We start from the raw sequence: 17,581 nt of genomic DNA, 5'->3' as shown, positions 1-17,581 counted from the left end.
TGCAACGCCAGGGTTGTGGGTTAGATTCCCACGGGGGGCCAGTATAAAAAAAGAAAAATGTATGCACTCTGTAACTCTGGATAAGAGCGTCTGCTAAAAAAGGACTAAAATGACAACAACAAAAAAAGACAGCACCTCTACAGATGGTATCTAACTGAGCATTGCATTCTCTCAAGATGCAGAAAGAAAGAAATCATATTTCTCACTCCTGTTCCCAAGTTCAAATTTTGCCTACATTTGGTTTATAATTTTACTGCAAGAAATGCTTAATTCTGCAGGAGTTATTATTAAGGCTATGTGAGAGGTTATAGACCTACAGTCAGTGTCCAGATTTCAGTTTCCATTCAACTCATCTAAACAGTAGGCTACAGTTCCCTTGACATTACTTTTCTAGCCCTACCTTCTCTTTATTTTCAACTCTCCGCTCACAGCTTTTGTCTTATTGAATTAAACTTCAACAATGTCCTTTTTGCCTCCGTAGATATACATTCACCTTTTCTGTCCGTTCCCAAAAGTATTATTTGGTGATTGGCTGTGTAGGCTATTTGGCACGCGTACAGTTAAGCCCTGAAGCTTAGGCATTAATACCAGATAGCCTAAAATAATGGGGAAAAAACTCAATGTAGCCTATATAAAATGCACAAGAATTAACATTTATGGTATTGTTTCTCTTTATTCAACCTGCCCGCCACCCACCCGCCCTTCAGCCACACAATATTTAATGACCCTAAACCTGTCCGCCCCGCGGATATAACCGCTGGGACTGCGGGTTATGAGTCAACCCGCGCATCACTAGTGTGGTGTACAGAGATGAGGTAGTCATTAAAATGTCATGTTAAACACTATTATTGTACAGAGTGAGTCCATGCAACTTATGTGACTTGTTAAGCAAACTTGTATTCCTGAACCTATTTAGGCTTGCCATAACAAAGGGGTTGAATACTTATTGACTCAAGACATTCCAGCATCTACATTTTTATTTTTACAATTTGTTTAATTTAAAAAAATCTAAAACAAGTGTGTAGGCCAGTGACCAAAAATCTCAATTTAATCTATTTTAAATTCAGACTGTAACACAACAAAATGTGGAAAAAGTGAAGGGGTGTGAATACTTTCTAAAGGCACTGTATTTTGAGGCCCTAACTGCCCCTTTTCTGGCACGCAAATTGATTTTGACAAACAAATAATAATAATAAATAATAATATGCCATTTAGCAGACGCTTTTATCCAAAGCGACTTACAGTCATGCGTGCATACATTTTTTGTGTATGGGTGGTCCCGGGGATCGAACCCACTACCTTGGCGTTACAAACGCAGTGCTCTACCAGCTGAGCTACAGAGGACCACATAAATCAAATAAATCAACTTACATAAGAAATGTATCAATATTGTGGGGTTTTGGGTGGGCAGTGTAAGGTTCCGAGGCGAGAACAAGTCATCCAAAGTGCCAGAGCCAGACACGTTATCACTGCTCCAAAAATAGTTACAAGAAGAAGTGCATGACTAACACCGTCGTTAAGTTTGCTGATGTCAACGGTTGCAGGCCTGATCACCGACGTCAATGAGACAGCCTATTCAGAGGAGGTCAGAGACCTGGCAGTGTGGTGCCAGGACAAAAACCTCACGTCAACGTCCGCAAGACAAAGGACCTGATCATGGACTACAGGAAATGGAGGGCTGAGCACACCACCATTCACATCGATGGGGCTGTAGTGGAGCGGGTCCACATCACTAAGGATCTATCATGGTCATAAGGATCCTCACAACGCCAGGACAGCGGAGTCACTGACCACCTTCCGGAGACACTTGAAACCCTACCTCTTTAAGGAATACCTGGGATAGTATAAAAGTAATCCTTCTACCCCATCCCCACAAAATATATAAAATAATAATAATTATTAATCGCTGCCAAAGGTGCTTCAACAAAGTACTGAGTAAAGGGTCTGAATACCTATGTAAATGTCATATTTCAGGGGGGTTATTTATAAATTTGCAAACAAATTCTAAAAACTTGTTTTTGCTTTGTCTTTATGGGATATTGTCTGTATATTCATTACATTTTTAGTCATTTAGCAGACGCTCTTATCCAGAGCGACTTACAGTTAGTGAGTGTATACATTCTTTTTTTTTTTTTCATACTGGCCCCCGTGGGAAACGAACCCACAACCCTGGCGTTGCAAACGCCATGCTCTACCAACTAAGCTACATCCCTGCCGGCCATTCCCTCCCCTACCCTGGATGACGCTGGGCCAATTGTGCGCCGCCCCATGGGTCTCCCGGTCGCGGCCGGCTACGACAGAGCCTGGATTCTAACCAGGATCTCTAGTGGCACAGCTAGCACTGCGATGCAGTGCCTTAGACCACTGCGCCACTCGGGAGACTTATTCATGAGGGGAAAAAACAATTGAATCCATTATAGAATAAGGCTATAACGTAACAAAATGTGGAAAACTTCATATATATACAGTGGGGAGAACAAGTATTTGATACACTGCCGATTTTGCAGGTTTCCTACTTACAAAGCATGTAGAGGTCTGTAATTTTTATCATAGGTACACTTCAACTGTAAGAGACGGAATCTAAAACAAAAATCCAGAAAATCACATTGTGATTGTTTCTTAAATCAGCATCTCTACATGCATGACAGCCATTCCATTCCAGTGTCTATTGAATTCCAACACAGGCACACCTCATTCTACTGGATTAGGTACTGATTAGGTAATCACATGAACCAAATCTTAGTTAACAAGGAAAAGTATAAAAACCACTGCTGTGGTCATCACTATCCTCTTGCAATAGGACCAGCTGGATGGCAAAAACAGTGCTAATAGTACCTCAACAGTAATATTAATCAAATACTAACTATTGACCATGCCAAAAAGAAGGGTTCAATTCTGGCTTTACTGGCAGAGGGATACAGTGAGCGTCAGGTTGCTTCCATCCTTAAAATTTCAAAGACGGCGGTTCATAAGAACAAGGTCAATCAGCAGACATTGGGGACAACAAAGCTACAGACCGGCAGAGGGCGAAAACGACTCTCTACTGACCGGGATGACCACCAACTCATTCGAATGTCACTCAAAAACCGTAGGATGACATCAAGTGACCTACAAAAAGAATGGCAAACGGCAGCTGGGGTGAAGTGCACGGCGAGGACGGTTCGAAACAGGCTCTTAAGGGCAGGGCTGAAGTCGTGCAAAGCTAGAAAAAAGCCCTTCATCAATGAGAAGCAAAGACGAGCCAGGCTGAGGTTTGCAATAGACCATAAGGATTGGACCGTAGAGGACTGGAGTAAGGTCATCTTCTCTGATGAGTCCAATTTTCAGCTTTGCCCAACACCTGGTCGTCTAATGGTTAGACGGAGAACTGGAGAGGCCTACAAGCCACAGTGTCTCGCACCCACTGTGAAATGTATTGTTATTGGCCATATGCGCCGAATACAACAGGTGCAGACATTACAGTGAAATGCTTACTTACAGCTTACTTACAGGTCCTATGTAGCTCAATTGGTAGAGCACAACGCTTGCAACGCCAGGGTAGTGGGTTCGATCCCCGGGACCACCCATACGTAAAAAAAATATATGCACGCATGACTGAAAGTCGCTTTGGACAAAAGCGTCTGCTAAATGGCATATTATTATTATTATATTATTAGCCCTTAACCAACAGTGCATTTATTTTTAATAAAAAAGTAAAATAAAACAACAAAAGTGTTGAGAAAAAGAAAAGAGAGCAGAAGTAAAATAAAATAACAGTAGGGAGGCTATATATACAAGGGGATACCGGTGCAGAGTCAATGTGCGGGGGCACCGGCTAGTTGAGGTAGTTGAAGTAATATGTACATGTGGGTTGAGTTAAAGTGACTATGCATAAATAATTAACAGAGTAGCAGCAGCGTAAAAAGATGGGGTGGGGGGTGGGGGTGCTTAAGCAAGGCTGGAATCGGGCAGATTTGTCTTTGTGATGGATGCATGAATCAAGCCACGTACAGGGTTGTTCTGGAAGAAAACTTGCTTCCTTTTGCTCTGACATTGTTCCAACTCTGAGGATTGGTTTTTCCAGCAGGACAATGCGCCATGCCACACAGCCAGGTCAATCAATGTGTGGATGTAGGACCACCAGATCAAGACCCTGCCAGCCCAATCTACAGACCTGAACCCCATTGAAAACTTCTGGAATGTGATCAAGAGGAAGATGGATGGTCACAAGCGATCAAACAAAGCCGAGCTGCTTGATTTTTTTGCACCAGGAGTGGCATAAAGTCACCCAACATCAATGTGAAAGACTGGTGGAGAGCATGCCAAGACACATGAAAGCTGTGATTGAAAATCAGGGTTATTCCATCAAATATTGATTTCTGAACTCTTCCTAAGTTAAAACATTACTATTGTGTTGTTTAGAAATGAAGATGAAGTTATTTTCTTTGCATTATTCGAGGTCTGACAACACTGCATCTTTTTTGTTATTTTGACCAGTCATTTTCTGCAAATAAATGCTCTAAATGACAATATTTTTATTTGGAATTTGGGAAAAATGTTGTCAGTAGTTTATAGAATAAAACAAAAATGTTATTTTTACCCAAACACATACCTCTAAATAGTAAAACCAGAGAAACTGATCATTTTGCAGTGGTCTCTTAATTTTTTCCGCAGCTGTATATATATACACAGTGGGGGAAAAAAGTATTTAGTCAGCCACCAATTGTGCAAGTTCTCCCACTTAAAAAGATGAGAGAGGCCTGTAATTTTCATAATCAACTATGACAGACAAAATGAGAAAAAAAAATAAATAGAGAAAATCACATTGTAGGATTTTTTATGAATTTATTTGCAAATTATGGTGGAAAATAAGTATTTGGTCAATAACAAAAGTTTCTCAATACTTTGTTATATACCCTTTGTTGGCAATGACACAGGTCAAACGTTTTCTGTAAGTCTTCACAAGGTTTTCACACACTGTTGCTGGTATTTTGGCCCATTCCTCCATGCAGATCTCCTCTAGAGCAGTGATGTTTTGGGGCAACACGGACTTTCAACTCCCTCCAAAGATTTTCTATGGGGTTGAGATCTGGATCTGGCTAGGCCACTCCAGGACCTTGAAATGCTTCTTACGAAGCCACTCTTCCGTTGCCCGGGCGGTGTGTTTGGGATCATTGTCATGCTGAAAGACCCAGCCACGTTTCATCTTCAATGCCCTTGCTGATGGAAGGAGGTTTTCACTCAAAATCTCACGAAACATGGCCCCATTCATTCTTTCCTTTACACGGATCAGTCGTCCTGGTCCCTTTGCAGAAAAACAGCCCCAAAGCATGATGTTTCCACCCCCATGCTTCACAGTAGGTATGGTGTTCTTTGGATGCAACTCAGCATTCTTTGTCCTCCAAACACGACGAGTTGAGTTTTTACCAAAAAAGTTATATTTTGGTTTCATCTGACCATATGACATTCTCCCAATCCTCTTCTGGATCATCCAAATGCACTCTAGCAAACTTCAGACGGGCCTGGACATGTACTGGCTTAAGCAGGGGGACACGTCTGGCACTGCAGGATTTGAGTCCCTGGCGGCGTAGTGTGTTACTGATGGTAGGCTTTGTAACTTTGGTCCCAGCTCTCTGCAGGTCATTCACTAGGTCCCCCCGTGTGGTTCTGGGATTTTTGCTCACCGTTCTTGTGATCATTTTGACCCCACGGGGTGAGATCTTGCGTGGAGCCCCAGATCGAGGGAGATTATCAGTGGTCTTGTATGTCTTCCATTTCCTAATAATTGCTCCCACAGTTGATTTCTTCAAACCAAGCTACTTACCTATTGCAGATTCAGTCTTCCCAGCCTGGTGCAGGTCTACAATTTTGTTTCTGGTGTCCTTTGACAGCTCTTTGGTCTTGGCCATAGTGGAGTTTGGAGTGTGACTGTTTGAGGTTGTGGACAGGTGTCTTTTATACTGATAACAAGTTCAAACAGGTGCCATTAATACAGGTAACGAGTGGAGGACAGAGGAGCCTCTTAAAGAAGAAGTTACAGGTCTGTGAGAGCCAGAAATCTTGCTTGTTTGTAGGTGACCAAATACTTATTTTCCACCATAATTTGCAAATAAATTAATAAAAAATCCTACAATGTGATTTTCTGGATTATTTTTCTCATTTTGTCTGTCATAGTTGACGTGTACCTATGATGAAAATTACAGGCCTCTCTCATCTTTTTAAGTGGGAGAACTTGCACAATTGGTGGCTGACTAAATACTTTTTTCCCCCACTGTGTATATATATATATATATATATATACAGCACCAGTCAAAAGTTTGGACACACCTACTCATTCAAGGGTTTTTCTTTATTTTTACTATTTTCTACATTGTAGAATAATAGTGAAGACATCAAATCTAAATGTCCATTGCTCGTGTTTCTTGACCCAAGCAAGTCTCCTCTTCTTATTGGTTTCCTTTAGTAGTGGTTTCTTGCTGCAATTCAACCATGAAGGCCTGATTCACACAGTTTCCTCTGAACCGTTGATGTTGAGATGTGTCTGTGACTTGAACTCTGTGAAGCATTTATTTAGGCTCCAATTTCTGAGGCTGGTAACTCTAATGAACTTATCCTCTGCAGCAGAGGTAACTCTGGGTCTTCCATTCCTGTGGCGGTCCTCATCAGAGCCAGTTTCATCATAGAGCTTGATGGTTTTTGAAACTGCACTTGAAGAAACTTTCAAAGGTCTTGACATTTTCCAGATTGACTGACCTTCATGTATTAAAGTAATGATGGACTGTCGTTTCTCTTTGCTTATTTGAGCTGTTCTTGCCATAATATGGACTTGGTCTTTTACCAAATAGGGCTATCTTCTCTATACCCCCACCTACCTTGTCACAACACAACTGATTGGCTCAAACACATTAAGAAGGAAAGAAATTCCACAAATTAACTTTTAAGAAGGCACACCTGTTAATTGAAATGCATTCCAGGTGACTACCTCATGCACCTGGTTGAAGGAATGCCAAGAGTGTGCAAAGCTGTCATTCTGCAGCGATACGCCATCCCATCTGGTTTGGGTTTAATGGAACTATCATTTGTTTTTCAACAGGACAATGACCCAACACACCTCCAGGCTGTGTAAGGGCTATTTGACCAAGAAGGAGAGTGATGGAGTGCTGCATCAGATGACCTGGCCTACACAATCCCCCGACCTCAACCAAATTTAGATGGTTTGGGATGAGACGGACGGCAGAGTGAAGGAAAAGCAGCCAACAAGTGCTCATCATATGTGGGAACTCCTTCAAGACTGTTGGAAAAGCATTCCAGGTGAAGCTGGTTGAGAGAATTCCAAGAGTGTGCAAAGCTGTCATCAAGGCAAAGGGTGGCTATTTGAAGAATCTCAAATATAAAATATATTTTGATTTGTTTAACACTTTTTGGGTTACTACATGACTCCATATGTGTTTTTTCATAGTTTTGATGTCTTCACAATGTAGAAAATAGTAAAAAGAAAGAAAGAAAAACCCTTGAATGAGTAGATGTGTCTAAACATTTGATTGGTACTGTTTATATATGGTCAGTACTCCTTGATTCCACACTGAATTAATTCATCATTGGAGAACCAGTCATTTCTAAGAGATTGATGCCCTTCCTTGCTTTCATGAGCAGCGAACTGTGACAAGACAAAATCAATCATAGGCCTACTGTCCAACATGTTCTAGCAATCATGTTGCAGTGAAACCACAAACCATAGCAGTCCACATGAAATCTAGATTGTAGTATTTGCATGCTTTTTGCCAGACTGAGAATACAGTATATGAATTCATTTCCCCTTCAGCCACTAAATGTTGTCTATATTGAACATGCTGCCAGACTGTAAATGTTGGCTATGTGTATGTCTTTGATGCCTGAAAACACTATACATCTCCATCACCTATATGTCTAGACAACATCAAAGTCCTCATCCTTCATATTATAATGCTACTTTTTCTTCAACAGCAGAAGTCTGATGAATAAAATCAATCAAGAATGAAACAAATAGACAAATCAAGCCCTTGGCTCCCAAACATCTTGTGATGGATGGCTAGTGTTGTGGATCATTGTGTACAAACAGATTTGGCCTACTATAGCAGCACTAGAAATTGGTCTGATGTGAATCTTGATTTAATGCATATGTACTTACTGTCATCTCCAAGTTTGGACGCATGCTCATTTATCAATTCTTCGCCAACATCCACGATTTGCTCACTGTTTCTGTGGTTATCCTCCCTCCACTTCCGCAGCTTGTCTCTCATTTCTGTGAACACAATCAGGCAATAAAAAAATGACATGCTTCATATAACATCATATTGAATCAGGTAGAGCGCACACACACGAGAGTGAGCAGCACACTATCAGCCCCTGGAGCAATTGGGTTAACTTGCTCAATAGCACAACGGTAGCGGACACTAATGATCCTGAACCAGCAGCCCTCTACTCTAGCAGGCAGTTCAGTGCATACTTTTTCTGCTTACTGGTCCACCTCTCTAACATCTGGGCTACCTACAGGTTCCTGACACACAGTGCCTTCAGAAAGTATTCACACCCCTGACTTTTTCCACGATTTACACAAAATAAAAATTAACATTTGTTAAATAATTATGAATAATAAAACACTAATATATATTGATTACATAAGTATTCAACCCCGAGTCAATACATGTTAGAATCACATTTGGCAGCAATTACAGCTTTGAGTCTTTCTGGGTTAGTCTCTAGAGCGTTGCACACCTGGAATGTACAATTCGTTTTTTTATTACGTTTTTATTTTTGTCAAGTTTCTTGCTCTGTCTTTCATTGTTTTACATTTACATTTTAGTCATCTTTCCATAGATTTTTCAAGCCGATTTAAGTCAAAACTGTAACTAGGCCACTCAGGAACATTCAATGTCATCTTAGTATGCAACTCCAGTGTAAAAGTGACTTGTTTCAGGAAACTAGACGTATGTCGCACATACATTTATTTTTTATCAAAATGACGTTTTTGGCAGAAATTCCTTCTGCAACGTGAACTTTCATGTGTCTTAATAACAAACTTTTATTCCATCCATAAATATGAATACAATTGTTAAATTACGAGCCTAGTTGGTTTAGCCATGGAAAAAGACAGGAACCTTCCCGCTAGCCATGATTCGCTGAGATAATGGATGGCCTGGACATACCGGGATATGAGTTTGGATTGGTCTACCATGTAGCATGCTTCTGTCTATAACATGAGCTGTTCAGTATGTGTTGACAGTCCTTTCTACCACGCCGTTTTTGAAAGATATAACGTTAGCCATTGAGAACTACAAAAGTTGCTACTTTTCTCAACAAAATTGATTACCTGAATTTAGCAGGCGCTGTCGACAGATCAGTTGGAAAAAGTGATGGGCTACTTTCTGCACACGCCACGGTCAGTGTGAACCGGAGTGACTTGACACAATGCTGGCGTTCGGCTATCTACTCCGATTTCAGAGCCCGCTCGTCTGAGTGTGCCAGAGCAGAGAATAACTGAGGAATTTACGAACGCTCAACACCCGTTGAATATGGCCGGTGTCAGTAAACGTCGGCAAATAAAGCATAATTAAATTGTTGCCAGCATCACAGTTACAGTCACCAACGCTCTGGATAACATGAAAACACCCTAACCAGGTCTGCTAGGGCGAGTAAAATGGTCAGAGTGAGATTCTCTCTAATTTGTGTCTGGAAGTAGCTAGCAAGCTAGCCTGGGTGCTAGACTGCCGTTGTGAGGTCAGAACGCTCGGATCAACCCTACTCCAAGGCCAGAGGTTCCGAGAGCGAACCGCTCTGAATTTACGAACGGACAATCTGACAACGCTCTGAATTTACGAACGCCCAGAGCGCACTCTGAGCGCACTCTGGCACTCCAGATTGAATTTACGAACACACCCAAGATATAGCTACAAACAAAAAGGAGTTAAATGGTTCCAGTCTGCCGTGAAGCGTACATCCATGTATACGGTTAAGAGTCTAGCTACATTTTCAGATATAAGTTTCTAATTTTGTAAGAAAGTCGTTTTTTTTGCAAGTTAAAGGGTACTGTTCGTTACAGTAGCTAGCAAACGTTAGCTTGCTGGCTCGCTAGCTAACGTTACATTTATGATCTGTGTAGTAATATTATTCAAATCAGAAATCCATTTGCATTGCTAGTTATAGCCTAATGTTAGCTAGCTAACATTGAACCTAGTTTGTTAGCTTTAGCTAACTGCAGATTCATACTACAGCTATTCCAATGTTTGTATTGGTAGTAGTATGAGTTGGGATTATGCCGGTTCATTGTTTAGCTAGCTAGCTACCTACATGTCTAAACACAAGACTCCACTTCGGCCGGATTATTACATGACCCATCAAATTAGCCAGGTGTGTCTGGGGGGTGATTACGGCCATCTATTGTATTTCACGAACATGTGTACATGTCTAGACAATAGTGACCCATCCACTTAGCTAGATAAGGCTGGGGGATGGTTATAGCATTTCCTTCACATGACCCATCAATTTAGTATGTTGGGTAAGCATCATCTAATAATAATAATAAACATATTCATAAAATATTTTTTCTGGACACTTTGTTTTTTATATTGCTACTATGCAAGTAACCACTTCACTGTACCGTTTACACCTTCTATATCCTGTGCATGTGACAAATAAACGTAGATTTTATTTGATATAGCGTGTGTTTACCACATTGCCTCATATGTGAATCCTTAAAAAGATGGGTGGGGCTAAGGCTTAAGAGGGTGTGAATGATGCTGAATGGGTGTAGACAAAGAGCTCTCCAGTAGGTGTACCAAAACATTCAAGGACCATTTTCTCAAAGTGGGGTTAGAAGTTTATCAACTTTCAAAGCATCATTACATTCCCATTGTTCCTCAACTGTAGTATATGATATATATATTCTAGCTCTGAGTCTCTACTTTTATCTAATGTAAAGAACACCATTTAAAATGTTGCTACATAAATCCGAATCGAGGCGGTCGGTCACATATTTGGCCTTTTGTATGTGCTTTTACTCCAATCTGTTTCTTTTTTATCCTGAAAAACTCCCCAGTCCTTAACAATTACAAGCATACCCATAACATGATGCAGCCACCACTATGCTTGAAAATATTGAGAGTGGTACTCAGTAATCTGTTGTATTGGATTTGCCTCAAACATAACACTTTGTATTCAGGACAAGAAGTTAATTGCTTTGCCACATTTTTTGCAGTATTGTTGCAAACAGGTAGTGCTAAGCGATTAACTTAAATTTCTGTTATTTTCCATTTATAAACAACTAATTGACCGATGTCGGTTAAATTATTTGAATTTCATTCATTCATTTTATTCCTGTGAGCTCAATGCACACATCACACAGTTTCTCTAGAGATACATCGGATCCAGCCTGAACTGTTAGATGTAGTAGGGAGTTGTAGTTTCCAACAGGCCAATATTCTACACAGTTTAGCACATAAAGTGGTAATTAACTACAATGACCATAATCCATTGTGTATCTACTTGTCCGGTGTGTTTCTTTTACGCCTGCTTTGGAAGAGAGAACAATGAGCGATCGTGATGTGATAAAGAGCAGTTGCTGCTTCGCGAGTTCTCTCTACCTATTATCTAAGTGAGTGATAGTTGGTATTCCGCTGTAATAAAAGTATGCCTTGTTTACTTTGAAGAACTACACAAATTGTTATTTTGTCAGACAGCATAGGCAGCAGCTCTATAGAGATGAGATGACTTGGAAATAAATAATAAAGTCATCAAATTAAACAAACGTAATATACACAACTGAAATATTTTATTTAAGTAATGTAATACGAATAAATGGTTAATAAGTGATAAGCAGTAATGGGCAGTCACTACTATCATGGGACTTTTATTAATTGTTTTATTCAACCCACATAATGCATAGTGAATTTAATGTTTAAAAATATTAACGAAACCGAAATCAGTGATTATTTTTTTATAATCGAATCAAACTCAAAAAGCACTAATCGTTAAGCACTACAAACAGGATGTATGTTTTTGAATATTTTTATTCTGTACAGGCTTCCTTCTTTTCACTCTGTCAATTAGGTAAGTATTGTGGAGTAATTACAACGTTGTCGATCCATCCTCAGTTTTCTCCTATCACAGCCATTAAACTCTAACTGTTTTAAAGTCACCACTGGCCTCATGGTGAGCGGTTTCCTTTCTCTCCTGAGTTAGGAAGGATGCCTGTGTCTTTGTAGTGACTGGGTGTATTGATACACCATTCAAAAGTGTAAATAATAACATCACCATGCTTAAAAGGGATATTCAATATTTTTTTATACCCATCAACTAATAGGGGCCTTTCTTTCCGAGGCATTGGGAAGCATCCCTGGTCTTTGTGGTTGAATCTGTAAGATAATTGTATGTGTGGGGTACAGAGATGAGGTAGTCATAAAAAAAGTATTGTTAAACACTATTATTGCACACAGAGTGAGTCCATGCAACTTATTATGAGACTTGTTAAGCACATTTTTACTCCTGAACTTATTTAGGCTTGCCATTACAAAGGGGTTGAATACGTATTGACTCAAAACATTTCAGCTTTTCATTTTTTATAAAAAAATTAATAAAAACATAATTTCACTTTGACATTATGGGGTATTGTGTGTAGGCCAGTGAATTTTAAATTCAGGCTATAACACAACAAAATGTGGAAAAAGTCAAGGGGTGTGAATACTTTCTGAAGGCGGTTAAAACAAAGCTCATTCGCTAGTTATCTAAATATCTACCTAGCAAGTAAGCTAAAGTCAACTCTGGAAAACTCGCACAACAATGCTCTCTCCTTTAGTGTTAACACGCAGGCTTTGAAAAATATCTATCTTTTGCTGATTTTAGCTAGCTAGTAATAGTAGTAGCTATCCATTAGTAGTAGGCACGTCAAACGTTCAGCCTGCTGCACAGACCCTATGGACACTAGTCTAGAGTAGCTGGTTAAATTGTGCTTACGAGCATTTTTTACATCTAAAATGGTTAAACTAGTGAGAAATAGATCTTTGAGTTTCCATGATGTGGACAGTATGGAACCGGTTCAGCGAACAGAACCGAAAACCGGAAAATAATGACATTTTTAGAGGAACAGAATCAGAACGAAAGTGATCTATACTGTTCTGGAAAATTACCAGTATTTTAAAAGAATGGGAACCGGTTAATGTACTTTTAGGTTTTTTTCAAGTCCCACAAAAAACGCAATAAAGTGGCTATGCAAAGCCCTCACTGTCACTCAAACTTATTTCAGTGTCTGCCTGCCAGCTGAAAATCTTTGCCAGTGTGTGTAAGCTACCTGCCCGAACCCCCCTCCGAAGCATAGGCTACTGTACCCTACTGATGTTAAAAGCGTGATTCCAAAATTAGGGAGAAAGATTTTTAATGAGAGAAGAATGGATTCACTTTTTCAATGCTAATTAAGAACACTACAGTTATCATGTTTCACATTGGATTTATTTAAGTGTTTTTATATTAATTCTGGTGCCGCTCTGCACACACAAGCTTGTTAGCTAGCTCTGGTCCAATGTTAAGCCCACTTTCGAAAGTTCAAAGACATTCAAAGATCTTTCATAAAAGCTGCTCCTCTGTAGGTATAATTATATGGGTCTAACTCAGATAATGCATGTCATAACAAGATGCCCAGCGCTTAAAGGGATACTTTGGGATTTTGGCAATGAGGCCCTTTATTAACTTCTCCAGAATCAGATTAACTCATGGATACCATTTGTGGATAGCATGCTAGTTGATACCATAGACTTCCAGTCATTGCGCTAACGCTAGTTAGCATTGGATTCACGAAACTACCTCTAACGTCCTTCATACTGGACAGAGACATACAAATTGGATCCACAAGTTCATCTCACTCTGGGGAAGTAGATAAAGTGCCTCATTGCCAAAATATCCCATTAAGCCAAGCCTCCTCCACCCTCTCTTGCTCTCTTCAGTCGCATCTCGTGCCCTACACTTATCTGTCTAATTCATGTAAACAACTAGCTATAGCTTGCCTGCTTCACAGCAAGCTGCTCTATCCGCACTGATTGGTGAAGTAGTTGAATGTAGAGCTAAATGTAAAAAAATATATATATATATATTAATAATGATTTCTGAGGTTTAAAAACGAACAGAAAGAAACAATAAACTTTTTTGGGGTTCAAACCGGTTCATAACTTTATTTTGGTGGTCGGAACAGAGTAACGGAATTTTAAAAAGAATGGTTCTGTTAGAACGAAACAATTGGAAAATAATTTTTGTTCCAACCCCTGCTTACTACATTACACAAGCTGACGTTTTGACCACATCGAATTGGGGGTGGGGGGGGAATTACACATCCTTTTTACCTCAGAATGTTTATAGTCAACACGATGACAAGATAAATTGCTTAAAACAGATCAATATCTTTGGCTTTGTACTATTGATTTTGTCATATGCGCTGGGGGTCGCAGGACTTAGAACACAGTTAGCCCAAACATTTGCCCCCTGTTCTATTAATTTCAGAGTGATATCGATGGATGTGATTAACAAAAAAAGTGTTGCGTTACACTTACCTCGTTGGCCCACTTGAATCAAAATGTAGCTAGCTGCATTCTACAAAGTGTCCTCTAACCAGTGATGAACACATTATTCACAGATTCTGTGTGGTTTTTGAGTGGTGTTAGTTAACAGGACGTGCAACCTCATCTCCCCCCCTCTCGCGCAATTGATGTTAATGTGATAATCAACAGGAGTGACTGAAAAAAACAGTGTTGCGTCTCTCTTTCGGTTTTAGTGACCACCATATAAAAATCTAACATTCCAAAATGTGGCTGTCTGTGTTCTGCAGGTTGTCCTCTGACCTGTGATGTATAAATATATCCAGTTTCCATGTGTTTTTTTAGTTGTGGTCTTTTCAACAGCAAAACAACAGGGTTTTTGGTGCATGGGCAGTTTATAAGGTGCTCATTTAAAAAATACAAGTAATTTGATTACTATTGTTGCACATATGTGTAGATAGTACATTTTATGTTGTTTTTTTTATGTTTAGGTTTACAGTGCCTTTGGAAAGTATTCAGACCCTTTGACATTTTGTTACGTTTTACCCTTATTCTAAAATTGATTACATAGTTTTTTCCCTCATCTACACACATTACCCCATAATGACAAAGCAAAAACAGTTATAAATTTTTACAAATGTATAAACAAATAAAAAACTGAAACATTACATTTACATAAGTATTCAGACCCTTTACTCAGTACTTTGTTGAAGCACCTTTGGCAGCGATTACAGCATTGCTTCTTATTGGGTATGACGCTACAAGCTTGGCACACCTGTATTTGGAGAGTTTCTCCCATTCTTCTCTGCAGATCCTCTCAAGCTCTGTCAGGTTGGACAGGGAGCATTGCTGCACAGCTATTTTCAGGTCTCTCCAGATGTGTTAGATCGGGTTCAAGTCCGGGCTCTGGCTGGACCACTCAAGGACATTTAGAGACTTGTCCCGAAGCCACTCCTGCATTGTCTTGGCTGTGTGCTTAGGGTTGTTGTCCTGTTGGAAGGTGAACCTTTGCCCCAGTCTGAGGTCCTGAGCGCTCTGGAGCAGGTTTTCATCAAGGATCTCTCTGTACTTTGCTCCGTTCATCTTTCCCTCGATCCTGGCTAGTCTCCCAGTCCCTGCCACTGAAAAACATCCCCACAGCATGATGCTGCCACCACCATGCTTCACCGTAGGGATGGTGCCAGGTTTCCTCCAGACGTGAAGCTCGGCATTCAGGCCAAAGAGTTCAATCTTGGTCTGAGAGTCTTTAGGTGCCTTTTGGCAAACTCCATGCAGGCTGTCATGTGCCTTTTACTAAGGAGCAGCTTCCGTCTGGTCACTCTACCAAGACTCCAGTAAGAGTCTTGGTGGTTCCAAACTTCTTCCATTTAAGAATGATGGAGGCCACTGTGTTCTTGGGGACCTTCAACGCTGCAGAAATTTTTTTGTACCCTTCCCCAGATCTGTGCCTCGACACAATCCTGTCTCTGAGCTCTACGGACAATTCCTTCTACCTCATGGCTTGGTTTTTGCTCTGACATGCACTGTCAACTGTGGGACCTTATATAGACAGCTGTGTGCCTTTCCAAATCATGTCCAATCAATTGAATTTACCACAGGTGGACTCCAATCAAGTTGTAGAAACATCCAAGGATGATCAATGGATACAGGATGCACCTGAGCTTAATTTCGAGTCTCATAGTAAAGGGTCTGAATACCTATGTAAATAAGGTATCAGTTTTATTACATTTTTTTTAACATTTCTAAAAACCATTTTTCACTTTGTCATTATGTGGTAGTGTGTAGATTGCTGAGGAAGTTGTTTTATTTCATAAATTTTAGAATAAGTCTAACATAACAAAATGTGGAAAAAGTCAAGGGGTCTGAATACTTTCCTTAGGCACTATCACAAACTGTTTCTGCATATTGGTTATTGATTTTGACACTTTAAAACGGTGTTTTGGCATTGTGCTATTTATCAATATGTCTTGTCAACAAGAAGCAGTGACAGCATAATTTTAAATGTCAGTTTTAGGAATATAAATTACATTTACAACAATTTCTAATGGTATTATACTTAGCTAATCAGGTAACTGTTGAAAGACTCCAAAAACGTGCTGTGATTTATTTTGATGATAGACAATAAATCACCAAAACGGGTTTTCCCGTTGCCTATTAGTAGTATCTATTGCAAGACCGTGTATTTTAGCAAGCCATCTAATGAGGCAGAACAATGTCAGCAGGTAGCTAGCTAGCTAACTTAGTTAGTTATAATCAACTGACAGGCGTTAGGTACCTAGGCTAGCTAGCTTAGCCTGCTGTGTATCCTTGCAAACTCACACATGCTGTGGACTGTTAGCTACGACAATGGGATACAAAATAACAACATTAACAGATGAATCAATACAACGTTAGCTAGCTAACTTTGCTAAAATCTTAGAAGAAAGCTAGGCAGAAATAATGTGCTAGCTAAGTGGCTCTCTCGTGTTAGCAAGCTGAGCTAGCTAGCTAACAAGTTAGCAGCTGGCTTGATGAGATGGACATACGCAGCTACATTCGCCGAACGATGGCTAAAATGCACTACGTCGAATTATACAAGGATTTAGCAGCACACTTTCAGTCATACAGTACATTAAAACGTTTAATCGTCTGTGTTTACCTTCCCAGGTTACATCGTACATTTCTGATACCGACGCCATCTTCCTTGGCAGCACAGGTTCAACGTCATTGAACTGGGTGTGGCTTGTTTCTGCTTACTGAGCCTTTGCTCTCTGAATAGTGTAACCACAAGTGACCAGTCAGTCTACAAGCTCGAGAATTGTCAAACATATTTTTGAGACATGTTCAATGTATTTTATTCATTTAAATGGACTTAAATATTTCTGCTACTTCCATTGTTTTTTTCTGCTATTAATATGAGTGTAATATGTATATGATATGATTGAGTGGTGGGCGTAAAAACTGTTCGTTTTTATTAAAATGAGAAGATTCATGGAGGTCAAGTAATTTATGATTAAGGGGAAAGGTAAGACCGAGAAGGACAACATGTTACTTTATGCATGTCTTGC

The 17,581-nt window shown here is 39.9% G+C and overlaps 1 protein-coding gene across 1 annotated transcript in view; it reads right to left on the bottom strand.

Moving 5' to 3' along the window:
* The window catches only part of LOC121558599 (ER membrane protein complex subunit 2), a 66,779-nt gene extending 49,513 nt beyond the window's left edge, over positions 1 to 17,266 (bottom strand). Inside the window, exons 1-2 of the mRNA XM_041871988.2 lie at positions 17,173 to 17,266; positions 8,147 to 8,260 (exon numbers count right to left, since the gene is read on the bottom strand). Of these exons, the coding sequence (XP_041727922.1) occupies positions 8,147 to 8,260; positions 17,173 to 17,212 (154 nt within the window). The 5' untranslated portion in view covers positions 17,213 to 17,266. The remainder of the gene's footprint in view (positions 1 to 8,146; positions 8,261 to 17,172) is intronic.
* Positions 17,267 to 17,581: the final 315 nt, after the last annotated feature.

Source organism: Coregonus clupeaformis, unplaced genomic scaffold (assembly GCF_020615455.1).
Source record: "Coregonus clupeaformis isolate EN_2021a unplaced genomic scaffold, ASM2061545v1 scaf0155, whole genome shotgun sequence".
Lineage (NCBI taxonomy): Eukaryota > Metazoa > Chordata > Actinopteri > Salmoniformes > Salmonidae > Coregonus > Coregonus clupeaformis.
Note: the sequence above shows the minus strand (reverse complement) of the source record. Positions and strands in the feature narration are given on the sequence as shown.